General features: G+C 37.9%; 1 protein-coding gene across 10 annotated transcripts in view; it reads right to left on the reverse strand.

Moving 5' to 3' along the window:
* Nucleotides 1–27,591, reverse strand: part of RBMS3 (RNA binding motif single stranded interacting protein 3) — a 1,256,175-nt gene that overhangs the window by 627,075 nt on the left and 601,509 nt on the right. Inside the window, exon 1 of one of the 10 annotated variants that reach the window (XM_008541926.2) lies at nucleotides 16,226–17,306. The exons of 7 other annotated variants lie outside the window; for them this stretch is intronic. In XM_008541926.2, coding sequence (XP_008540148.1) covers nucleotides 16,226–16,300 — 75 coding nt within the window. In that variant the 5' untranslated portion in view covers nucleotides 16,301–17,306. Of the gene's footprint in view, nucleotides 1–16,225; nucleotides 17,307–27,591 lie in introns of those variants that run through there. 2 more of the 10 variants (XM_008541946.2, XM_008541933.2) reach the window with 2 other exon arrangements.

Consider the following 27,591-nt stretch of genomic DNA (forward strand, 5'->3'; position numbering starts at 1 on the left):
AACCGAACCTGGGCTGCCAAAGCACAGCGTGCTGAACTTAACCACTAGGCCACTGGGGCTGGCCGTGACTTTAGTTTAAACATGTGAATAAGCAAGAGAAAGCAAATACTTTACAGAAAAAGTGCCAAACACCTTGAGGAGAATTTCACCTTTATATTTTTTCATAGTTTTATGTGAGTATCTTCAGAATTGAAAGTGACATATTATTTTGAAATTAAAGATGAATTAAAATAACTATAAGAGAAGCAGAGATAAGTATGGAGTAGGTTTCACTAAACTTTCCTGAAGATTATAAAATCAATTAAAGGATGTTTAGAAAGTGAGACCATCCATTCTTTACTCAGTAGATACTGACTAGCACTGACTATGTGTAAGTCAATGTTGTAGGATCTGAGGGCAATACAAAGAAAAAGCAGACAAAGATTCTTTTCTCTGGGAGATGATGGGATACACCAAAGTAAAGAAAAAATGGTTAAGTGTCCAAAGAGTATCTATCAGTAAGTGTTATTAGAGTTCAGGATATGGAACAGCAACTTCCTTGTAGTCCACTGATATTTATTAAGCACCTACTATATGCTAGGCAAGGACTGAAGTCACACAGCTTGAAGACTTTTGAGATGGCCTTTGGGTTTTGAGCATGCAAACTTGGTGAGGGTAGCCATTGTAGTCGGAAGAAGATTTACAAAAGGGTAAAATTAAAGTTTAGCAATGCTACATGTGAACAAGTTTGAAGGATATTTGAAAGCTCAGTGTAAGATGGAGAAATTAAAACAAAACTCAATTCCTTCACTCCCCAATGAATAGTCTGGAAAAATTATCTACTTAAAAAACAATACCACACCCAGATCCAGTGCTGGCCTCACTCAAAACATTTTTAAACACAAAGTTTAGCTCTAGGGAAGCAAAAGCTGATGCTCTATAAGGTGGCTGGAAAAAAAACGACACCCCTTCCCTCCTTAATTTAGTTACTTTAGGGGACAAAAAGCATCCTAGGAACTTAAATGAGGAAAGTGCCAGTATTGTGAAATACAGCAGTGTAAAAAGCTGACACTTTCTCAATAGATTCATCTCCGACTGTACAGTGAATTTTCTTTGGAGTGCTGAGACAGACCTGCATTGCTTTCCAAAACAAAACAACAATAACAAAAAAATCATGTAAGAAGTATGAGAAATATTGAAAGCAACTTGATTTCAGTCCAGCTGATTGCAGAGATGGATGCCAGAGAAACATAATGGAAGTGCAAAGAAATGTTTCAATGAATAGCATTGATTTCAGCCTATCAGAAGGATTGGTGCTCCATTATATTCATGTATCAAGTCAATTCTGGGCCTTTCAGTTACCTCTCCTTACCATTATCACTAATAACAATCTCTTGGAGTTAATGGTTCTTATTTATATTTTATCATCTTCATAATATGTTAATATATTGGCATTCTTTGCAGAATATTGAAACACATTATGACTAGTCTAATATTGATCATGAAGACATTCTTATCAAGTAACTAAATATTCCTGTGATGGGAAGAAATGGCGGCAACTGAAATATAAAAAGACAAGGAAACCCTGGGGAAATGGTATTATAGCAAGTTCTAGAATAAGAAAATTGGGCCTTCCAGAACCATTCTTATCACACTAGGAGTCCTTTCACCTAACCAAAGTGCTGTTTTCATTTCTGATTATTAAATTCCTTTTCCAGACTTTGTTAAAATGTTACTACTCGTACTAAATATACATGAAGCACGGTATACTGCTGATTTTTAAGCACACATAAAAAATGGTGCGTATTTTAGTTGTAAAAAGAGAAAATACCTAATTGGCTGTAGTGTGTTGAACTAAGCTCCCTATCCTACCTCACACACATGAAAAGTAAAAGTAAAAGTAAAAGGGAAAAGGTCATCCTCGCAGGTCCATGTTTAAGAAAATGCTCTGAGTTTCCAAAGAAGTACATGGAACTGGGCCATTAAGCCTTGAAAAGTGTGATTAAGTTCTATGAAATGTGAATATATGAAAGAGAATTAAGTGTTATTAAAAATATGTGTCCTTGGTCTAACTTTCTTTATAGGAAGAGCAAAATGTTGAGGCTTTATGATCTACTGTTTTCTAGAAAGATTTTAGTCAGTAAATATTTCTATATCAGCCCAGCATAGCATCTTCTGTGGTAAACTTTTGTTTTATTCTTTTCACTGTCATGTTTTGACTTTAATTAAAAGTGATTCTGGAAGTGAGAAACAGGTCAAAGTACAGGAGAAAAAATAAATAAAATCAGATTTCACCTAAATTCATTAGATTTGCCAGAGTCACTTTTTTCCAGCTCAATTAATATACCATGACATTTTCCCTATGATCAAGTAGCATCAAACAAGTACAACAGATGAGGGCTATTACAAAATACAATTTTGCAGTATCCCCAAGATAATAATGTAAAAAGAAAAATCTTGGTGCCCAAACCCTTCGGACAAAATATTTGCTCTAGGACAAAAATGTCTCAGTGGGATTCCAATTAATTAGGAAGATTTGGGCTGCTTGAAGCTGTCCTTGCCTGCTGTTGCTCTTTCAACTTGCAATATGAGAGAGCAAAGAAAGGAAATCAACCTGGAACACAAGTGCAGCCACATGAAATGGATGAGAAGCAACAAAATGGTAGCACTGCTGACCCCAGGCACGGGTTGGGATCCCAATGATGGTGTCATGAAGAAAATGAGACATTTCTGCTTCTGCCAAACATGAGGGATTCCCTTTCAGCTCAAACTTCAGTCAGGAAGTTCATCATCTCACCAAAAGGAGCAGACTATAACCCTTATCACCAAAACACAAAGGGGCATCCCAATCCTACAGGACATAGAACCTTCAGGTTAGTAATCTAAGAAGAGATGTCAATCCTTGTGTGATAAGAAACTCATCAAGGCAGTTTTCAGTGTTTAAAAGGAAGCAAACCTGCTTAGAAGAGCACTGATTAGTTTTTCAATATTTAAATGAGTACCTTGAAGATATATTGAAGCATTATTTATAATGGCAAAACAGTGGCAAAAAAAGCCCATGCCCATTGATGGGCAACGCTTGCATAAAATGTGGTGCAAACACACTCGGAACAATCACCCTGACAACAAAAAACAAAAAAAATGTCTAATGACCTGGTGAGAACACACAAAGTATGCTTTATGCAGGAGCATAAAGAATGCTATGGAAGGACACATATGATTTTATTATCAATATTGGTCATTTCTGAGTTCTTAAGAGAATGGTGTGGTGTCCTGAAGGAGATTATCAATTTTCAAGATATATCTTGAATTGTTTCACTACATACAATGAGTATGGATTACTTTGCAATAGAAAAATTTACTAAATGCTCAGGAATTACATCTATAGAAACTATATTTTCTATAAACAGTAATAAGAACCTTGATGCAAAGAAAGAACATGATAGAGAAAAAAAACTGCAGAATAGACATAAGAGAATCAGCATAACTTGGAAAAATCAGGCAGCATCCAAACCAAAAACACAGTTTGTTCTCTTAGCCACAACTGGGTTATTGTTGTCATACATTCCTCAGCGAGGAAGGCTTTGAAGTTGACATCAGAATCCCATGTTATATCATCTATCATTACTCTAGACACATCTTTATACCTGCTTAGTTAATTGTATAGAAAAACTATATAGAGTTCTCTTTCCAAAATAAGAATTTTGTCATTCTTACCTGATCTTTCAAGTTGTCTTTTCAAAATTTTGAGTTTAAAAAATCCATGTCAGTATTATTATGGACTGTTATATGGCATGAGCGGATGATATATGACTATTATACTCCAGATCCTCTGTCTGGAATAGCAAAATAGACAAAAAGATGGGCCTAACATTCAACCCAACTCCTAGCTCCTTAAGCTAAGTTTACCTCCTGGTATGTCCAACTCTGCCAACCCAAGAAAGGAAGCCACATATACAAGCTGATATTCTTGGCAATTGCTCAGGAATGGTTTCTCTGATTCCTTCCAAACCACCATTTAGTCCTGACCTACTTGCTTACTCTCATCCCCAAATACCAAATACTGGCTAGTTACAGTCTTTGAAATCTACTTCTGCCCCTCCCTGAGTTGGCACATGTCCTAATGCTCTTGCCAGCATCTTGGAATGCAACACTATGGCAGTTTTTCTTTTCTTTTTCTATTGCAGTTTCTGACTTAGTTCGCCTTCTCTCATAGTGTGTCCCGTTAGCTAGAGATGTAACCCAACTCCAGCCGACAGTCCTAGGGTACTGAGCCCAGTGACCCACATGTTTCAGCAGGGAAAGATGGGGCAGGGAGAGATTGCATCCATCTGTACACGTGAAAAAAAGAAACTTTAATAAAAGTTACTTCTGGTACACAAAATGCCTTTTGACATAAAGCATCACAGGGGTGAAGATGACATTAAGCAACTCTGGTTTAAAAAATCATTGCCTTCAGCAATGGAGTAATGCACGAGACACACAGAACACCATAGATTAATGCATTCTGAGAACCTTTCATTGTGCATTCAGTCTGCATCAGGCACTCTCCTGGAAACTGCAGGGCATTCAAAGATGAAGACCCTGTGGTCCTAGTCCTTAAGGGGTTCACAGACTAACTTTGACACAAATATGATCCTGTGGAGTAAAAGTCTGTTCGAAAAGCCAAAAATAAATATACAACAAAGCAAAAGAAGAAGTTGAAACCCAATCCCACTCTACCTTGGAAAGAAATGGAAAAAAAACAACTAAAAAGATAAGAGGGGACCAAAAGCTAAGAGAACAAAAAGGAGGAAGCAGAAGTTTAGGAGCTAAAAGGCAAGGAGGCAAAGAAGGCAAATCCACAGCAGAAACTTGAGGAGAGGAGAAAGGGGTTGAGCAGGAAATTGCAAGGAGATAGAAGTTGTGACAGAAAGAAAAGAGTTAGTTCCCCAGAAAGGCCAATCTGGGAGAGGCGAGGAGATGTAGAAGATGCAAGGTATAAGCAATGTCACTTCAGACAGCCATCCTAAATGAAATAAGGATGGAAAAGTGAGTAAAATGAACCTGGCAGAAAAGACAGACCGAGGATAATAACCACAATAATAGCTAACCTTTCTTGAATCTCTATTGAACTAAACTCCTCAATGACCTGTTGAAGTCTAGACACTCTTTCACCAGGCCCCACGCTCTAACATATGCATGTGCTGAGAGTCTAGAGCATAAAAGCACGATTGTAAGCATATCCTCACTTCAACTGCTCCAGGGATCCCTAGGCACATTAGCCACCCTCAAACATCATTGCTGTCTGGTTAGCACTTTGTATTGTATGATTCTCATGCCAAAACAGCTTTGCTGGTTTTTATAACTTATGCTATTGTTTTCCCTTCTCAAAGCCAAATTCTTTATATACAGAACAACAGAATTTCGCTCATGATTATATTTTTGAGCATATATGGATTTCATATGAACATTTTATATACAGAAATTCCAAAATACATGTTAAAATTTGATTCTAAAGACTTTCTGAAAAACACTCCTGTTTCCAATCAAAAGCATCAACAGGGTTTTCATCCAGTCCTCCCTAAGCACTAGTGATGGGCAAGCCAGAACAACAGAAGCTAGCGCTGAAGGTTACTAAGTGCTCTGACATGTGAAAAACCAAAACAAAGCACTAAGTTGTCCTCATAAGCATTGATTTTTTTTCACAGGACAGCAAAAGCCTCAACTATATGACTCCTCCATATCAAGTTCTATAGTCACATTAAAGTTTTTCTCAAAGACAGTTCTTTGATTTGTAAACTATCTTTTCCTTGCCAAACAGCTCTCATTCTTTGCTTTTGGAAAGGAAAACAAGTAATCAAATTCAAGAAGTTTTCAAAAGTGGATTAAGACCTGATACCCACAGCCTTTCTATTTTCTGTTTCTTTTTCTCTTTGTTTTATCTTTTTTCTGCTTTTCATAAATGTTTTGTTATATTAAAATTATATACCTGCCATAGTTTTGTTCTACCATGCTTCTGACAGCCTCATCACTAAAAGCCTTGAGGATCATTAAAATCTGCACAGTATAAACAATTATTATGAAATTATTTGGGGAAAAGTTAGAATCAATCAGTAAAATTTCTAAAAGATGCTATCAAGAATAACAGGGAAAAGAGGTAGATATCTAATTTGCATAACATATTATCAATATATCTCAGATTGTGGGAAGAAAATTCACTTTTGAAAGAAAGTGAAAATTATTAATCACCCGTTTGGGTGAAACTCATCCCTTTTTTGCTACCATCTAGCAGCACAAAAAATTCACTAGAACTGGAAAGAACAGGTATATGTTATGTCTCCTGAAGACCACTTTGCCCCTCCATATTTCTCTGTGATTATTTAGCCTCAGAGAAAATCAGAACCATTTAAATAATTCTTAAGGTTTCCAGAAGTGTGTGTGTGTGTTTTACGTATGAGATAAATCAAAGCTGATTCATTGAATCTGCTGATGAAATTCAGTAAGATCTGGCTAGGGGGCTGGGAAGAAAAATTAAGTAATTATGTGGAGAATCAAAACATAGGGCGATTATGAGAATTCTCCCTCCAAGATTAGGGGAGGGAGTGAATTTTCAGGTATGAGCGTACGCATGGAGCTAGAGAAAGAGAAAACTCTTGATTCATGTGGGAGGAGACAGTCGTGCTCTGGGCCTGGGATCCTGATTTTCTTGTGTTACTGGGATAAGAATGAAAATTAAAGACCCATCATGCTTGCTTTGGTCTGGGGAAGCAGTATCTTCAGGGTACCCAACTAATTGTGAGAGTAATGGTGGGTCTGGTTGGAGTGTGTATACATGTAGAAACATGTTTTTTAAGAGGTGCATAGATTCTGAGAGCTGAGAGGCACCTCTGGACACCAAGAGAAGTTATCCTAGGTGAATAACTATGGAAAATGGGGAACAGGAGGAGGTGACAGTTTTCATACATGTAACAAACCCCTGACCCTATTTAGAGACAGAAGAATTTAGAAAGATCATGCCATAAAACAAGTATTGTGCCACTGATTTGCCCCCTGCTTGTACCCCTAAGCTGGGAGCCCAGGAAAACACTTGCTACATTGAAGCTTTTTTTTCTTTCCAATTGGTAAACAATTCTACCAATTACACAATGAAAAAATTCTGTGAACCTGGCACCCAGATCTGGAACTCAGTTGCTCTCACTGCCAAAGGTCAATCCAATGTGTCTGCTTTTGACATATTTTAGCCAAAGAATGTTAATGACATTTTCCAATACTCTGTGTTGTTCTACCACGCACCCCGCCCCGGAAATTTGGGATTACTAAAATACAGAGATATGTTGAATACCAAAAGGCCACAATAGCCAGAGACATGGCCAGCTTTTTAGGCTCGCTGACCAATTTAGGGACCCGCAAAAACACAGGAGATGAGAAAAATGTATTGCCACCAAACTAAAAAGAAAACTGAGAAAACAAAGCTAATGAACATGTTTGCATATCTTCAAAATACAACATATTGCCAACTTTATTCATTGTTCTTAGTCCTTTGATAATTTTCCTTTGTACCTCAAGAAGATTGTAGATTAGAGTTTTTTTCACTTTGCAAGAACACCCACATATGCAAGATGATGGTCCAAAATTTACAGGGACGTATAAATGAATTTACTTGCACTCAGAGAGTTTCAGCAGCAAAGTCATAAAAACTCTTTCAATATTTTATTGCAAAAATAATCAAATTTGATGTGGACCATGAGTGCACTTTAATTTCTTTGTTAGGATGTGGGATGAGGGCCTCCAAGAGTATCGAGGAAATATGGAAGGTTTTAAAATGACCCTGCACTTCTCCTATTGTTAAAGGAAGTCACTAAACTTGGAGAAAAATTCTTCCAGGTTCATTGACCTATTCCCTCTGACTTTTTCCTTATCGTTTTCCAGCTTATCAACAAAGTCAAACACAAGAAGACGAACAAGCCAGAAAGGGAAAATTTCCCATTGCTAACATGAAGTCAAGTTGTCCTAACAGGTGAAGAATGAAGTCTAAAAGGAGTGGAATTTGGGGGAATAAATTGAGAAAAGAATATCAGAATTTTATTCTTTTCAGAATTCCCTGCCTACTTTAGATTAAAACAACACATCCTTCTTTCAAGAGGTGTGGTTCTGAATTGGTGTGCATGGCAATGAACAAGAGAGATCAAGGGGCCAAAAGCTAAGACCAAGGGTAATCCAGGAACTGTCACAACTTTCCAAGGGACTAGAACAAAGTTTTTAAAAAATGTATTTTTCTCATCCCTCAAGAAGAAATTAAACATAGGTACGTCATATGGTTTTTTCGCATGCTATCCTGGAAAACAATCTCTGAAATTTTAAATAAATATGGAGATAAGGTAGATTATTAGCAATATTATCACTAGAATGATACCAAAATTTGTACACACTTCTTCAAATACTTAATCTGCTCAAAATTACGTGGGCGTTTAAAAGTATATTTGCTTGAATTTTAAGTTACCTTAGCTTTAATTTATCTTCAGAGTGCAACTGTCCAATTTGTGTGAATAAGTTTTAAAAGTGGAAACATGGGAGTTTACAGACATGGATAATACTCCAAATAAGGTTCACATAAGAAAAGCTTTTAAGATATCTTAACCAGTTCCAGAAAACCAGATAGTTAGCATTCTGTTTTCCATTTTCCTTTCCATTAAATTGTCATCAATCAGCAATATGACTAAGATAAATAGACAGTACACTAGACAAAAATAGGAAACCTTCTCAAAAATCCTCATTAAATTCTACACATGATCCATCTTCAGCTTGAAAACCATCAGCTAAGAGAGAACCAAAAGTCATCTGCATCTAGCATATTGAGTGCAGTATATACCAATTTCTTAACCCTACAATATAATAATGGGAAAGCCAATTCTAAAGCAAATTAAAAATCAGTTCTTAAAACAATTACCACCAATATTGAGAATATCATAAGATTTATTTTTCTTCTATCATACCTTACTTTCCACACAACTGGAAAAGACATTATCAGGGTTGCCTTGACTGTGTATACAGGCTATTTTTTGTATTTGTTTATCATTTATAAGTAAAGATTCAGGGTTCCCTTTACTTTCATTAATTCAGCAAACAGGGGCTTTTGGAGGGAAGAAGGATACCTCGCAAGAACAAGAGAAAAAGATAATGTTCTTGTTTATATGTCCTGAAGAAGCTATCGTTTTCTCCTACAATAACATGTACTATGGTTACTACAGTATTTCTTTCCCATGCTTTAAAGGCTACTATTCAGAAGTTAGGGATTTGTAGGTTTTGCAAACACCAATCAAAAGGGTATTTCATCTTTTGATTGTTATTTCCATATTTACACTAGCTCCTAGATTCATTCATGAAACTAGGGTTGTAGGGATCTTAATGAGGCAATCCCACTTCCTTCATTACCTCAACTGGTTTAGCCAAACATACACATAACCATTCAGCTCTTGTACCACCTGTAGAGAGCAAGTTAAATGAGGAAAAGTAAAGCATCACACTGTCACTGTTAAGTCTTTGGATAAGCTCTCATTTTACCCACTGAAAGAAGAAAACTTTAACCGCAACAACAAAGCTGGCAATGATCATGATTAACTGATGCCTGTCATTTCGTCCCACCCCTGGGAACTGCTCTCCACCCACTCCCAGGTGATGGATGTGTTTCTCTCTGTGCACTGGATTTAGATGTGGCCAAGGATGCAGACAGTTAAATTTGTCAAATCATGAGAGTCAGTAAAGCAGCATTTGACCTGTTCTGTAGAAAGCATTGGGGACCCAAACAAAAGTCATCAATGGCACAAAACAGAGGTCATCTCCCAGTACCACTAATATATCAAAGCAGGCTCATCCATCTCAGAGCGAGAGTCACAAATGCTAAGCCTGGAAGAGATCTTAGAGAACCTGACCTAGAAACCAGTTCATTGACACACAAATCAGAGAGCTTCCCCAAAGAAAAACAGAATCCATATCTTATCATTTTGTATCCATACTCCTGAAATTTGATATCTATTAGATGTTGATGTTCTGCATTACAAAACTTTATCCAGATATTTGTTCCACATGGTATATATTTCCTGACAATAAATCTACATGCAAAAAGCAAAAATTTCTAAATGTGAACAAATTATCTGCCAATATCAACCTGAACAAGAAAAACCAAAAACAAAAGCAAACAGAAACCAACTTACCTCTGCCCACTTCTCTTTTTTTCCTTTTTAAAATTTAGTGTCTGAAATCTGAAAACTAACAGCCAACTCTATAACCTTTCTCAAAGCCCTGAAAATAATGACTTACTAATAAATCTCTTATTAGTTTATAATCTCTAGAAAACTAGATTATTGTTTTCATGAACAAATATCCTTTCAAAAATATTATAGTTAAATCATCCCATTAAGAAACAGAAACCTCTTTACTATAACAAACCTGCTAAAGAAATAGAGGCAAAAGTTGTGTCTCCTCGTGTAGCTACGTAATTTTAACACCGGCAACAAAAAAGAGCAATATTCATACAAAACTGAATATCACATTTTCAAATATCTTAAAAAAGAATCACACTGCTGCCTATTTTGCTCTAATTTGCTGACCCTTATTATCTATCACTCTTTTGTTTAGAGACAAATGGCCTGAGGGTTTTCTTACAATAGTTCCACAGATTAAAGCAGCAAAAAACAGAGAAGAAAAACATTTATAATCCCAAAACAGGAATGAGAAATTCACTCTCACTGCTTGAATGTGTGCTCCATGGACATCATTTTGATCTTTCCATCTGCATTGGTTTCAGACCCATTCAGCAACTATGTGTTTTCCAATTAAATGGCACTCCATATTTAATATAAAAATTGGTGTTATATGTCTGTTCCCATTTTCAGAGAGCATATTTCTTAATCACATCCAAAACTAAATAGTTCAGCCTTTTTCCTACTACTGCAAAAAATAGCAACACACATCCCTAACACACGTATTATGATACATGAATACATTCTTGCTCTTGGCCTCCCTTCAGTTCCATCTGCACTCTTGCTGTGGAACAGCTATAGCATAAAAACGTCTATTCTCACATGTTTTTGATATTACACTATTTAATCACATACAGCTGTGGCTTATGAGACTGTTACAAAACACAATTTTTATGTAGTACTCGAAGCCAATTTTGGATAAACATCAACCATTTACTCTGAATAAGAAGTCCGACACTAAAAAGATTCTCTTTTAAAGGAAAAGACTGGTTTTCTGAGAATCTGGCATGGGCATAATTGTGACTGAGCCCTCTCTCTGCCAAAAAGACTGATAATGTCAAAAAGGATTGTGTAAAATCATATTAGTGCAAAAATGAAGCTTTCCAGAATTCCTGGAGCCAGAAAGACCTGGAATGAACTTCTATCCTCCCTTCTCTTCTTTTGCCTCCCTCCCCGCAAATCGCCCCTACCTCCACCCCTCACATAGACTGCATTACTTCATGGAAATAATGTGGAGTTATAATTCTGTTATTCTTTTTCCAAACTGAGAGAAAGTAAAAGGAAAATGCATTAGAAAGACACTGTTAAAAGAAATATACATGTGTGTTTCCCTTAAGTTTGAAATTATTCTGGAGAAAAAAATAAACTTTTTACCTTTCTACTCCTTTTAAGCAGGCACTAAATCTAGTGTGGTGAAAACAATGACTACATTATTATAAAAGACAATCCCAGTGATAAAGATTTGGAGGAGTAAAGAGAAAAGAAAACAACTAAAAAGGGAAACGTGGACCCTTTTCTATTTTTCTCTTATTTAAAACCAGTTAAAATTGTATACATTCTAAAATGAGACAAACAAGATTTATCACAGTTTCATGCTATCATATTACCCCCTTGAAGCAAAAGAAATATTTGGAGTTGTACCTAAAAATTCTATTGCTGGAAGATTTTTACAAAACCAGTTTTGTATGTTTCAGCCTTTCAAAGGAAAACAGAACTTGGGAGTTTTCAAGGCTGTTGTAAAACTGGCAAGTCACCAACTCTGGCTATCAATGCAAATCTGAGGCAGGAAGTACTAAGGAAATTCTAAACTCATTCCCTCCCTCTGCAAGATTTTCTACATTTTCATGTGCAAGAAGTGTGTTAAGGGGTTGCTTTGTTTTGCCTTTGAAGGATCTGTACATTCACATCTTTAAGAATACCCTTTGCCCTATCGGAGCCTCCCTTTTCCTTTGCCCACGCCTCAGTCCTGTTTTTTCAAGTGCTTGCTCTTTCTATGGCACAATCAATTGGGTTCTAGCTAGACTTTTAGAGACAGGCGGCCATCCAGGCTGCAGATGGTTGGAAATTCAGCCTGAAATCAGTTTGCAGTTGATGAATTACTCCTTACACCTGACCCCAACTTCGCACCAGGCTCTGAACACAACCTGAATACCACCAGCCAGAGAAATTCTGTCAGGGTCCCATAGTCTGAGCTCCTTTCTTCACGATCTTCTGGAGAAGCAGACAGCCAAAGAAGGGAATGCAGTAGACTGATGTAAGAGCAACATGATCAGAAACTGTGTACTGGATTGGTAGGATCAGTGAACTGGTAAGGATGTGGAACAGGAAGAAAGGACAAGTTTGCTGTGTGTGCTTGGGTGAATTTTAAAGTTTTATGAAGATGACTCAAGTTTCCCAAATATCACATATAAGAGAAATATCTATTTCTCACTGCAAAATATCAATTCACCAAGCTGAGACTATATGTTACTCTTTTTAGCTTTCCCAGTTCAACTAATTTGTTTTTCCAAGAAAAACCCCTAAAGTACCTCAAATTCAGATTGAAATTCACCCTGGGTCTCACAATGCAAAAGCAACAGGTTGATTGCTTTGAAGGGGCTGTAACAAAATTCTTGAGAAATACTAGATTACAACTCAATCAAACATCATTATGTATATCATCATTAAGTGAATGAACTATGTTTTTGGTCCCCTTTCTCTAAAATTTGCTGATTATTCTGGGTGGGCTTCCAACAGAAAATTTGTTTTGATGAAACTCTTTCTTTAAAAAATCTAGTTATGTCTCTTATTTAAGTATTATGACATTTCACCAAGATTTTTTCATTACTTCTTAACCAAAAGCAATATTCCTTTTTGAATTGCTTCTTTGGTAGGAAAAAAAAAAAACGGTCAAATTGACAGATGACAACTTTTAATGTGAAATCTGGGAGAATAAGCATACTATAACATTGCTACAAGGTATAGCTACAAGTCAGCCACTGAGTTTTCATTTTATTTAACTTAAACATACATTTTTCTAACATAACATTTTAAGCATTGGAAAACTATTCAAAGGCAGAAAAGCAGAAATATCATTTCTATTTTTTCTCTTTTTAAGCAACAAAGTTAAGAGATTGGTCCTAACGTAATGGGAAATGAGAGGAGCAGGGAAGTACCCTAAGTTTTTCTAAAACTTTAATTGCATTCGTGGAAAAGAAGATTTGCATTTATTTAAAAATCTTATTTTCATCTTGTTTCATCATAAGAAAACAGCAGCTGTTTCTAACATGTATTTATAAGTAGAAAGAGAAGTTTCAGTATTTTTGCATTTTCTGAATGAATACAATAAAACACATTTCAGTTCTTTAAAATTCCATGAAGATTTTCTACCGAAAACTAATGTCAGCAGAAACCTTTTGTGGATTAGTTAAAAACAACTGAATTTAGAGGACAGTTTAAGGTATGTTATCAGCAGAATATGATTTTTGTTGTCAACCAACAGAATTCTATTTTTATCAACCATAAGTATTCTTTATATATCATCATCATTTTAAATAGCTATGATATTAAAATTGAATTCTAACTACAAGCCAAGGCTGGAAGGACAGTGGATTTTATGAATTCCACCTAGGCTTACCAAATAAATATAAGCAGCATGTACTTCCTTTAAAATTATTATAGATTATACTTTGAGATTTAAGTGCAAGGGGGGCAAACTGATACCAAAATAATCCAGTTGTTACCATGCTATACTGGGGCATGAAAGTACTGTATTATATAGTATTAACGCTGTCAGAGAGTCCCCATGTTTTAAAATATGATTGCACACTGACCCTTCCTTCATTCTCTGTGTGTCCAAGTTTCAAAACAGGGCACATTTTCATATCTTCAGCTTCCAGGAATGTTATTAATGCCTGTCATTTCAGAGCTGCTGTAACAATATCAGACAACTTCACAGCACTGTCGAAATTTTACAACATAATAATCAATATGAACTACTACGTTAGCCAAAGTAGCTGATCTTGTATTCCCTACCCCCTGATCTGATTACTCAAATATCAGCTTAGGTCACCTAATGGATCTAACTTCTTTAAAAATGTTCCAGAAGTTGATGGCTTTGACTAGCTTGAAAGTAACAAGATCCAGATGCCGCCTGTCTACACAACACTAAACTACATAGGTCCCCCAAACAGATTTGTTTTTTTAATTCTCTCTATATTTTTCAGGCTCTCCTCTTTTCCCTCACCACTCCACTTTCCCTCTTTACTCCAGTCACACACAGACACACACACACACACACTTTCCGCCACTGAAGCTCATCCAGCATCCTGTGTCTTTAATACAATGTGTGAGACATTATTTCCTGCTAGTAAAAGGTTAAAAGAAATCTCAAGCAGAAAAGCAATTATTCCATTCATTTTGATCTAAAGTTTCTTTTCTGAATATACTTCACAGTAGAAAACAAAGACCAAAAAGAAAGCGTGAATTTTGAAACATTTGGAAAAATTTAGCCAAATGAGTAAAAGGGATGGAATGTCTGATATTTTCATGCAACCCTTGAGTTGGTTGTTTTTGTTTCTTTGGAGGATGAGAAATGACTATAAATTTCCCCTTTCTAACTTGTCCTTGCTTTGCCATTTCCTTGAGGAAGGTAGGCAGCATTGTCTATCCAATCCCCCAAAGAGTTAAAGCTCAAGGCACTGGAGCAGGAGGGCTGGGCTATTTAAGCAGCAGCAGCATAAACTAAATGTTCACAAAGGCAAAAGGCAATGTGAGTCGACCTTGGGGGGGCAAGGCGAATCACAGAGCGATTGAAAAAGAAAGAAAAAAAAGCAACAACCTTTAATATAATATTGAAAGTCGGCTGCCTCCTCTGGTTTACAAATAGGCATTGTTTGATGAGACAGAATAAATGAGAGATAACTACAGCATGAATTACCAAACCCTAATCACATCAACGAGTCCTGGTGACAGCACAGATCACTCAGGCACGCCTTGCTCACTCTCGGCATATTTATTTATTAAGAAGACAGTGGAGACGGGCTAATGCAATACAAAATAATATCATCTGTAAGGAAATATAATCCATGCATTCAAGGTGGGAACCCTACCAACATTTTTTCCCCCAAATCAAGTCCAATTTAATTGACAAATTGGAGCAGTGATTTCACACCTGAGAGTCCTTCATGTCTGAACTGCAGGATAAAGTTCATGGCTGGCACTGCCCAGCGCTTAGTTACGTGGGCCTGCCACTGGCCCCCTAATGATCACTTGAGCACACACATAAAGCCTAAAGTATTTAACCAATTGACGTCCAATTATCATCAGTTATATTTCATCCCGTTTCAAGACCCAGGCCTCCTGATGGCAGCCAGCACAGAAAAAAAGAGCTTCTAAAAGTAAAGAATATCTTTTGTAAAGCTCCTAAATTCAGTCTCTAGCATCCTGATCTCCCTCAATATAAAATAAAATATGTAAGGCAAATAAAAAAACAAAAATACACCCAAACAAACTCCAAGAGACTTTAGTTAGCTGTCCTATACCATCCCACACCCTTCTTCCATTCTATACTCTGCGATTAAAAGTTTGAGTTGCCCCCACCCTGGCATGTCCTATCCAGTGGGAAAAACCCTTTTAGAGCCACAAACAAAGAACAGCTCACCAGAAAAGCCCCTGAAATGGTATTCTTGTGCGTGATAATCACTGATATGATCTCTTTTCTAACAACCCTGCCCATCTGCAAAGGACTTTACGGATATCAGGAACATTTATGCTGCCAAATAACAACAAAGGAACTCCAGTGAAACTATTATCTCTCCTTAAAGAGAAAGCCACAATTCCAGGCTCCCTTTCTTCTTCTAGTCTCCTCTGCCTCATTAACTCCATTGGTATGTTACTAATTTCAAAGAAGCAGGAAGAGGTGATGGGGGGGGGGGGGTTAAATAATAATTCACAAGCCTGTCGGTTTCCCATCCCAAGCGCAGACGGATACCACACTGATTGCCAGACTGTGGGTTGAGCCATACCTTGGTTTGGAGATAATGAGGATAGTAGTAAGTGTACTGGGGGTACATTTGTGGCTGATCCAGGCGTTTGCCCATGTAGCTGGAATCTTTATCTCCGAGGCAGGGAACTGGATGACAGGGTATAGTGCCCCAGGCCGAGCTTCCTCTTAAACCACTATTCCTGACAGTCCCGATGACTGATGAGGCTTCGAAGATTCCTCGTCTTCCACCACTCGCTAGTTCCAACACAGCAAGAATTTAAAAAAGAAACACACCAAAAAAAAACAAAAACAAAAAAGGAGGGGGATCGGTAGGGAAAAACTCCACACACAGCCTCCCCAGATCTTGCCTGCCTTCCCCCAGCGGCCAGGCTCCACTTGGGATGAGGCAGTTTGCGCTCTACCAGGCTGTCTGTAGTGATGTCAATTGCCAGCGTTTGTAAAGGGGGAAAAAAAAAAAATCAAAGTCCTTTTAGCACAACTCCGAATCCTTGCAGATCAGCTTCCTGTCTCCTGTTTGTCTCTTTCCCTACCTTAAAGAAAACAAAAAAGACAGAGAGAGAGAGAGAAAGAGAAAGAAAGAAAAAGGAAAAAAGAAAAAAAAGAAAGAAAAAGAAAGGGGAAAAGAAAAAGAAAAAAAAAAACCTTGCACAGCTTAGTTGCTGCTGTCTCCCTCCCAGAGTGACATGGTGTTCGGGGCTTGTCCTGTCCTTTCATTCACTTCCCCTCCTTCCAGCCGGTGGGTGGAACCGAGGGAGCCTCTCCAGGGAGCAGCGTACGCAGTCCAGAAGGCTGCAGTATTTCCTCCAAGAAAAAAAAAAAGGCTGCTTCAGCCCCTGCTGCAAGCAAAGTTCCGATTCCCTCTGCTGGCTATCTCGAATAGCAAAGCGATTTTTGCAGCAAAGCTGCTGCCGCTGGAACTGAACCCGGGGAACTCAGATGCGGGCGGTGGATTATTTCTTATCCTTCCCTCCATCTACCCCACACAAGAGCTGCCTTCGTTTCTTTTCTTGCCAAGTTTCAAGGTAAGCCACGCTGCTAAACAAAACACAGAAGACCACGGGAGGGAAGAGGATGAAGGGAGAAAGGAAAAAAATAAAAGCAGAGGGACTAACCTTGCTGGTTAAAATGGAAAAAGTGTGTCCCGGATGCTTTGGAACCTGTTAACACGCTAAAGCCGGATTTCTGGTTTAGAAACTAACCTTTTACTTCTTGGAGGACACGGAAGATGCCAAGTGTTGAAGGAATTTTGAAGTCTGCTCCAGGACCACTATTAACAATCCAGGCACCATCAGATCACAATGACCAATTTAACATCACAGAAATCATCATTGTTATCGTTACATCCATTTTGTAAAAATCAAAAGAGGAGTCCCCTTAGGTTTATGAGCTTCTTTATAAAAAAAAAAATCGTTGTTTCTCTCATTGTCTTTCTCTTTATGATTATTTTAATTCATGGATGCTTTAATCACTTTACTGATAAATCACAAAAAAGGAACAAACATCATAATTACTTGGCAGAGTTTTTCTCCACCAATAATAAGTAATATTCTGACATGTCTATCAGCTGCTACATTGTAATACAAATTGTTTCCGAGAAAATATATTTCCTTAAAGGGTCCCTTTTCAAGGCGGGCAAGGCTAAAATTAGATGTGCCAGCTGTGTTTTGCTGTGAGTGCTCACGCATGCCCAAAGCGTGGGCAGACCAATATTGAGCTTCTCTCTAGTTCGTCAAGTCGGCTCTGTTCTCCCGAGCCCAGAGTCGCCTTTTCAGATAAAAGGTTCCTGGTACAAATCCAGCTTCCTAGTCAAGAAGAATAGAGAATCCGGGCGCTACCACAATATGGTGTCCATTCACGTACAAGCCCCACCACCCCTCAGGCAACTGGCTTCCGCTCAGGAGTCTGGTTTCTGGAAGCTGTGTGAGTGCATGTATGTTTCTTGGAGAAAGATAAGGATGGTGGGTAAATAGTTTCATGTTTGACTTTTGACAAGAAAAACAATCAGAAGGAAGGAAAGAAGGAGGGTGGGAGGGTTAGGAGCCCTGACGGCACCGTAATTGAGAAAATTAAATCAACTCTGCTTACGTAGATGTGTTATTCTGGGCCTCAGTTATCCCATCTAGAAAATGGAAGTTACTGCCAACTTGCTGACTGAAGGCCATAAACTGAATGAAATAATGAGTAAAAATCACATTGATTTAAAAATCCTTCAGTGGTATCCCATTGTTCAGACAGTAAAGTCCTGACTCTTGGAAAATTTCTCGAGATACTTGAAAACCCAATTTCCTTCTGCAGACTCAGACAGTAAACTCTGCCCCTCATGTTCTATACCTGAGTCACACTGAACTGCTTTCAGGATTGGAATGTGCTCTCTCAGGGTCGTTCCCTCTGTCTAGAGTGCTCTCCCAACCGCATCTCCACATCTCTTACCCTCCGGACCATCCTTCAGGTCTCAGCATATCACCCCCTCCAAGTAGCTTTCCCTGAATCCTTACTTCCCCACAGCACCTTATATTTGCCCTAACAGTCTGCTTATCCTACTGTAACCGCCTGTTAATTGCTTGTTGCTTCTATCATGGTCTCAAAGCATCAGGAGAAACAGTTAAATAGGAGTTCCCATCATTCTTCTTCACCTTCATATTTCCAAAAATTGGCATGGTATCTGGCACGAAAGAGATGCTCCATTATTGTTTGAAAAATAAGACATCTTAAACATAATAAACAATTCTAACCCAACTCATATCCTTCTTTCAGTACATTTCTGGGTGCAGGGAATATTGTGATACACAGATCAGAACCAGGCCCTTCCCTCACAGAATATATTCTCCTGGGAGAGAGAAATAAAGGAATAAGCAAGTAAATGGGCGGTATAAGATCGTGTGATATTTAGTGCTGTTAATAAATATAAAGCTGAGTAAAGACAAACGGAGTCTCAGGGACTCCTCTTTAAATAGGCTAGTCAGGAAAAGCTCTCCATGGAAGAGGCTGGGGTTAAAGGAAGGGTGTGAGCCATGCCCTGAGTGTTGTGAGAGCACTTAGTGTGAAAGTCTTGGCTCCCACCCAAATGCCTTGATTCCAATCCTGCCTCTACAGCCTCGCTTTGCCTCCATATCCTCATCCATCCAACTTCACTGCCCACTTCATAGAGTTATCATGAGAATTCACCAAGATAAATATGTGAAGGGTTTATAACACCTGGAACACTTGGAACATAGTGGATCTGCTCAATAGATGTCAGTCTGTATCTGGGGGAAGAGCATCCCAGGCCAAGGGAACAGCAAGTACAGAAAGCCTGGTAACAAGAATGTGTCTTTAGACTGTGCAAGACATGATGCAGAGGCCAGGTGGAACAAGCAAGGAGTAAAGACTATAAAGTGAGGCTGGAGAGGTACCCTGGGGCTAGATCTTACAAGCCTTGGTGAGAACTTGGTATCAAAAGTTAAATTACTGGCAGTTAATAATACAGCCAGGACTCTGTCCAAATATTCTGACTCTAGATCTAGTCTTCTTCAACTATAGAATGCTGTCCTCCTAAATGACCTATTGATGTTCCTCTCAATTCTAAGATCTATAAGATCAGGATCCTAGACTGCTTCTGCCAATTTTGCTGCTATGGACAAAGGACATCAGTATTCTTTCATTAATAACTGGCCTACATACTCCTTGAAGGGAAAGGAATACAGTTTTATTTACAAATGAAAGGCCAAATATATAACTCCTCAGCCCAAGCTATAGCCCACTTATATTTCAAGTTCCCAGCGTATGCTGATGCTATCAGCAATTTCTACACAAATTGTCACTTTCCAAAATAATAGTCTATTTCATTGGATTATTGTTATGTTCTGGGCATCAACTGTCATTAGCCTAAGAACATTCATCGAACATTTAAAGCTTTTCTTAAATAATGCAAAAACGGTTTACCACTTGTAAGAATTGTAAAACGTGTGTTTTATTTATTTTTAATTTTTTTTCCCTCAGAGACCCCAGTAGCCATGGCAATTCAGGAGGCAAGATAATCATGTCAGAAATAGTTTTTATATCATGTCTGCTCTGTTGGAGCAGTAGTGCTTTCCATTTAAATGATCAAGTTAAGGTAGGAGGTAACTAGATTAAGGCACTCTCTAAATCAGAAGCCAGCTGTGTCCCATTTACCAACTAACAAATAAATTGTGTACAAATCCAAGAGCAGTAAACTGAATCAAAGGGCATGGACTCTTATAGAGTCACGTGATTCACAGTGAAGACGGAAGAGGTGCTCATTTAAGACAAGTTCTTGCCTAATAGGATTGAGAGGATACCTCAGACACCATCTGGAGGTGAAGAAGCGATGGTACTGAAATGAGGGTCAAGTGGGTAGAGATGGAGACTCCCTTTTGGTTTGTCCTTGACCTGTCCACTCAAAGAATAACTGGGTCGTCTCTTTGGGTGATTTATTTTTTAAATTACAAAGAAAGACTTAGTTGAAAGCCAAAGAAATGAACAATAGAGATATAAGGAAAAACCATAACTGTACTATCTTTGAAAGCAAGTATACTATTCTATCTTCATGATCTTGAACAAAATTTAAAAAAAAAATCTTGGCGTTTCCTCCCTTCTTTATTCAAATTTGTGAAATCCCTTTCCACCACAGCAGTTATCAAAGGGGTACTAAACATAAAAGTTGGTTAAAAAAAAAAGACAAGATGGTAGATTGCAAATTCCAACAGTTATAACTTTCATTTCTCCTACTGAATACTTACCAATGGTTGAAGAAAATACCTGAGACAAATTAGGAGAAAGAGACTACTAGTGATTCAAGCATCTGTGGTCCAAATGTAAACTATAATTGAATGTAAAAATATTAGTGTAGATAAAGACAATAAAAATTGGCCTTGGAAGAAAATTTCAAGCATCTGGATAAAACTATAAAGGACTATAGTTCAAGGCAGTTAATCAAGTAGAAAAGCAAGAATGACTTAAAACAATGAACATTTTTAACGCCAACAAAGTTTTATTGTGCATCTACTATGGGCCTAAATAATCAAGGATGTCAATATACATATTACCACCCATGTCCTCAAGTAAACTTACCAACTCAGCCTCTATCAAACGTCAGACATTCATAAATGACCTTAATGTTTTTCTCATATCTAAGTACCAATTTATTACAATAGTTAGTAAATAATTCTTAATTGACTCAAATTTTTTCTGAAACACGTACTTTTTTATAATTCTAAGCAATAGTATACATGAAAGCTCATGTTTCTTTTTCCTCTATTATCTTTTTAAAAAATACTCTCACTCTGTCTACGTATTTTTCATCGCAGTTAATACTGAGGCAGACGCTTCTGGTTCTCTTTTACCACTAGGATTACCAAGACTCACGCTTCTCCACTTCCTTGAGAGCTACGGCCAATAAAATATGAAGCAGAAGTGACACATGTAAAAGCTTTAACTACTACTGCCTGATTCTCCAGCCCACTCTTCTCTGATGGAAACGTGTTCTGATAGGGAGGAGCCATAAGAAGGAAGTGTCTTGGAAAGCTGAGGACAGCTGCCTTAAATAGTCCCCTGGGCCAGCCATTGACTTGTCATGAGTGAGAAATAAGCCTTTCTTATATTATGCTGTTGAGATTTGGTGACGTACACAGCATCATTGACCCTACCCGGACTAATACAACATTGCTTGTAGCTGGGTTACATATTTGTTGGTTTTCTTATTTGAGATTCTCCCCCACTAAAATCTAAGCTCCAAAAGGGCAGCGAATTTATCTATCATGTTCACTGTTGTGTCCCCAACACCTAGAACAGTCCTTGGGATTTAATACATACTTAATGAATGTTTGTTAAATAAATGAATGCATAAAATGTTCATCTAAAATCATCTCATTTGTCAATAAGTGGCTAATGTATGCTACTTTATGAAGTACTAGAAGGGGAAATGAGACATATACTCAAAAAGTAAAACACGTTAAGTTTTCTGAGAGAAGAAGTGCTACAGCCCTGACTGTTCATAGGAGGGGAAGGCTTTTCCACACTGACTACTGGGAGTGGGCACTGGGGTGTGGGGTTGACTAATTAAGAAAGAAAGAAGGTGAAGGAGGAAATGAACTAAAATATAGATGGCCAACTACATACTAGACACTGTACTAGAAGTTTATAAATGTTTCCTCAGTTAAGACTCACAAGGACCTGAAAAGTGGGTATGATTTTTTACACTTTACAGTGGAGAAAACTGGGAGGGAGGGAGAGAGTTTAACCACCCTATCCAAATTCAGCCAGTTATGACATAGAGGAATATTCCTGACTCATGTTTGTATAAGGCCCAAACCCAGGCTTTTTCCTCAGCATCATTTGATGGAAATCTTAAAATGCTTCATTCCAAAATTAGATGAGACAATATTTGTATTTAAAACAGAAAACCCACTGTATATATAAAGTCCTAAATAGGTCAGTGTGTCTTCATAGAAACAGATGGTGTTGAACGGAGAGAAAACTGGAAAGAAAGAGCATGGCCTTCTGTCAAATACCATAAACTCTATTTGCACAACAGGTGTGATGGTTAATTGTATATGTCAACTTGGCTAGGCTATGGTGCCCAGTTGTTTGGTCAAACATCAGTCTAATGTTGCTGTGAGGTATTTTTTGATGTAATTAACATTTAAATCAGTAAACTTTGAGGTAAAGCAGATTATTCTCCATAATGGCGGGGGGGGGGCCTCATCTAATCAGTTGAAGGCTTTAAGAATAAAGGCTGAGATCCTTCAAGAAGGAAGGATTTTTCTATCCAGACTGCCTTTGGACTGAAGACTCAACATCAACTCTTCCCTGGGTCCACAGCCTGCCAACTTGACCTGCATTTTTTGGATTCACTAGCCCCCACAATCACATGGACCAATTCTTTAAAATAAATCTCTCTCTGTATCTATATTATATACATATATAATATATACATACACATATATGTAAAAATATATATATCCATATATATAATTTATATAACATATATATATGTTACTCATGTTTCTCTAGAGAATCTTAATACAAGTTAATAAAATACAAGGAGATGTGGCAGCATTGAAGGTCAGTGAAATGGGCACTCTTATAATTTCCTAATAAATGTCTATAATGCTTTTTAATACAGCTTAACAAAATGTATAGCCTTAAAAATCTTCATTCTTGTCACCCAGTAATTTCCGTTCTGGGAATCTAACAGAGATCATCATTAGAATTTTAAGAATAAGTAATTAGAGAAATTTGAATGTCCCACTCTAATTGGTTAAATAAATCACAGTATAGAATATGATTGAACCATTGAAATGATAACTTAGAAAGCATTTTAACAATATGGGAAATGCTTCAGGTGAATAGCTAATACAAAAACATCAGAATACAGCATTGTGTATGCAGGAGGTTTTCAACTATGAAATATGAACACGTAGAAAAAAGATAGAAGAACTGCATCAAAATAACAACAGTGAAGCTTTTCCTCTGTGTGGGATTATTGGTGATTTTACTTTTCTTTTGGATAACTTTTGGCATTTTCCAATTTGTCTTCGAATGAGGGTATATTTCATTATTTAAAGTAAACGTTATTTTAAGAGAAATTTTTAGATAAGCATATTCCTAAGTATGGTTTTTATTATCAGCTGACAGGAAATTTTTAAACACCCAGATGTGACAATATCAAAATAAATTACATGTGTATTTTAAGTAGCCATTTCCTTCTCACCTGAATCAGACATTAATTTAAGAAAAGTTTAAGTCTTTCTTTAAAGTCTAGGAGCATCAATTCTACATCAAGAAAATATCCAAACTCTCATTTAAGACCTAAAAACAAATATTTTCATTTAATGAAAGAATACCAACTACCAAGAGCAGAGGACATATCTTCAAAAGGATTAAAATAAGCCTGTGTAGGTATCTAAGACTTTCATTTATTTTAACATCAACTAATTCTGCCTTTGGACTTCTAAGTTTCTCATAAATTTATTTGTAAAAAATATTGATGCCTCTCTGTCAGCCTGTTTACAATATGTTGTAGGAATAGGGAATTTTGTTTTTGTTTGTTTGTTTGTTTGTTTTTGCTGTCACTACGCCTCCCCCTATACTTCCACACAAAGAATTCTACTCTTTGCAATGCACGCAGCCAATTTTCTCCTGTTGTAGCTGGCAGATTCTAGTGGCCCTTCTTATAAGCCCACCTTCTGCCATGACTTGTGCCAGCAGTGGACCAGGGCTTCGGAAAACACCAAACTAAAAGCCTCAAAGTAGGGAAAGATGAGTAGCTGCCTTGTCCAACAGGAGTCACATTTTTCTAAAGGGACGATCATGTCTTTATATTGATGGTCCAGCTTCCAGTTGCCAATAACTAAGCAAGTTGGGTCGATATGGTCAGATTTTATTGGCTAGGTTGATTCTTCTCCCTAGAAAAATCCAGAGTTGCAGAAGTCCAGGCCAAAAGGCTACTACTAGAGTTACCAGATAAAATACAAGACATCCAATTAAATTCGAACTGCAGACAAATGATGAATAAGTTTTTAATATAGGTATATCCCAAATATTACATATGGTATGTCCCATGACATATCTGGGCCATACTTATAAAAATTGTTCATCGCTTGCCTGAGTTTCAAACTTAACTGGGTATTCTGTATTTTTATTTCCTAAATCTAGCAAACGTACTCCTAACTGATGCCCTGAGACAGTTTACAGGCCTTTCAGAGGACACAAGAAGTGGCAGAGAGTTCAAATTTAATAATAACTGGCATTGATTAATATTTTTAATCCACTTCCCACTCAGTAAACTAAGTAAACCAAAAAGGTCCTCAAATTATGTCTACCTCTAAGGGACTTAAACCACAGTTGTGTGCCTGATATGAATCCATACAGTGTTCTAGGAGCTCTGTATTTGTTATAATTGTGAATTTGTTTCTTTATTTTTAGCATGACGGGAAATTCGAACATTTTTCTTAAATTGTTATTCAACACAATAAGGTGCCTGTCAAGAATGAGAGATGCCCAGATCCCCATCCCTGATATCAGAAAGGTCAAATTTAAAGAAGTAGAAAAAGGTACAAAACACAAGAGAAAAGGATATCATGGGCAGTGCTACCCAAAGTGTGGTCCACAGACAAGTGCCAATCGGCACACTCTCCTGTGTCCATGACCTGTGAGTACAGAGATCAAGAACAAATGTCTGGCAACTTCATAGGAATTTGCCAGAAGAATTTTATGTCTCTTGACTCTAAGTAATAAAAGTTTGGACTTGTATTTTGAAAGTCTGCTCTTTGCATTTCATTTTTCCAGTAAATTCTAGTCTATTTTACAAAAATATCAGCTAGGGTCAGTTAGAAAAGAACAAAAGCCAGTCTTTCATGACAGACAGTTTCAAAAGTGCTGATGTAGAAAATATACAATTGTCATATTTCCTTTCATTTCCATTTGCACGTCTAGTGGTGAAAAAGTTGCACTGATGTGTTTTCTGATTGTAATACAGAGAATAATGAAACCTGCAAGAACGACAAAGGAAAAGCTTAATTCCCTCAAATTTACTCTTCTTGTCTTTCTAACTCACTCTCTTCTACCTGTTCCTTACCCTCTAACCTATGCCACCTTCCTGACCCCAGCGAAGACATTTAAGAATACAAAACCCGAAGCCAGGAGGTGTAGGGGTTCTTGGCTGTGAGTGACCCTGGAGAGACGGATTCCTCATCTGGAGCCTCAGTTATCTCATGTGTAAAATACAGGTTGTAATTAGGTCATGTAAGGTCCTTCCTGACTCCGATATTCCACAACACCAGGACACACTTGATGAGACTGCATCTTTTTGGCTACCTGGGCACATGGGCTGGCCCCAGAGGTAAATGGCAAGGCTCATACCAATAGCACAGGGTTGACACACTTGAGCCAGTGGTTTTGTGCGACTCTCAGCCATTCCCAGCAGCTGTGTGCTGGGAGGACCCAACTCCAAAAATAGCCCCACAAATTATGATTTGCCTTCTAGAGATGACATCTCCCGGAACAGCACTAAATCATGGCCATATGGTCCGCCCAACAATTTTGCCATTGCCTCGAAACAGTTCAATCCCTGGAAGTCCAGCTCCCCCATCATCCCACCCAGAGGCTTTCTGTATTCTGAATGTTCATGCTCATTATGCAGTCAGCAAACGTAATTATTCGTTTTTCTTTAAGGAAGTTTATGACCGAAGGTAATGGGGGGAACATAAATGTACTGACTGTTTACTGAGACTCGTAAATGCTAAGAACACAGACAAATAACTGTCACTTGGAGATTTGTTCTTGTAGTGTAGAATCTTCATTTTTAGCAATTTAACCACTAAAAGTTTACCCACCTTGAGGAGAATTATTTAGGAGGAAATAAAACTTAGCGCCTATTTCATTCCCTGCTCCAGGAACTTTCATCGTGTCAGAACACCAGCTTTCACATAAAACGTGCAGAGGGCGGTTTGTTATATAGGGCTAGTAAAACTAAGAAGTAATTAGTCCCAGGTAAACCTCTAAATAACAATGCCAAGTTTTTAACATTCACAGAGCTCTAGATCAACACGAGCTAATAAGTTTTCTGTTTTCCTCTGTGAGAGAGAAACATTGTTATTCACAAGTTATCAAGAAAGGAAAAAAAACAACAGCAACAAAGAAGTTAAGAAATCTATTCTGGCCAATTAGTGAAAAAATGGCAAAGCTCAGGTCAGAATTTAGCAAGTACAATCAAAAGCTGACACCTCTTCAGAGTTAAGAACAGTGTTCATTTATGGTCAGCATGGGCCATTGGTCGGACTGAGCTCATCTTAGGAGACGTTCTGGGAAGGTGGGGCCCTGCGGGGTGGAGAAACCAGGGTGAAGGTGAAGCCCCTGAGACTCTGGGACTTCTGATTCCCTATCGTAACTGCCGCAGTGACAGGTAAATGGTGACATTACGTGTGTCTGTCGACAGCTGCATTGAATTTGACAGTTCACCTTGCCTCACCCCCTCCAGCCGCAGCCATTCTCTCAGGTTCCCCAGGATGCTACCTGTGCAAGCAAAGCGAGTTAAAAGTGCACCCCAACAAAGAAAAAAAAAGTTTTTAAATGTTGAATAAGACCCCTTACTAGCTCCCCTCTTTTCCTTCCTCTCTACACCCAGTGGCAAAGAAAAGTGAGTGTTTTTCAGGGTTAGCAGCGTGGCATCGAACAGCCCCTTGCAGGGAGGGTCCAGAGAAGATTCCCTGATACCTTGCTTTGGGGAGTGGCACATAGGAACCCAGGGACAGCACCTCTCCAAAAAATAGCCTTTGGAAAAGGAGACATCTGGCTCAGAGATGCCTCTCCATTATTCCTCCCTTAGGCTGGAAATGCTGAGTTCTTAGGCCATAAAAGACCGCAAATTATTGAGAGGAACATAGG

Source organism: Equus przewalskii, chromosome 15, assembly GCF_037783145.1.
Source record: "Equus przewalskii isolate Varuska chromosome 15, EquPr2, whole genome shotgun sequence".
In the NCBI taxonomy this organism is placed as follows: Eukaryota; Metazoa; Chordata; class Mammalia; order Perissodactyla; family Equidae; genus Equus; species Equus przewalskii.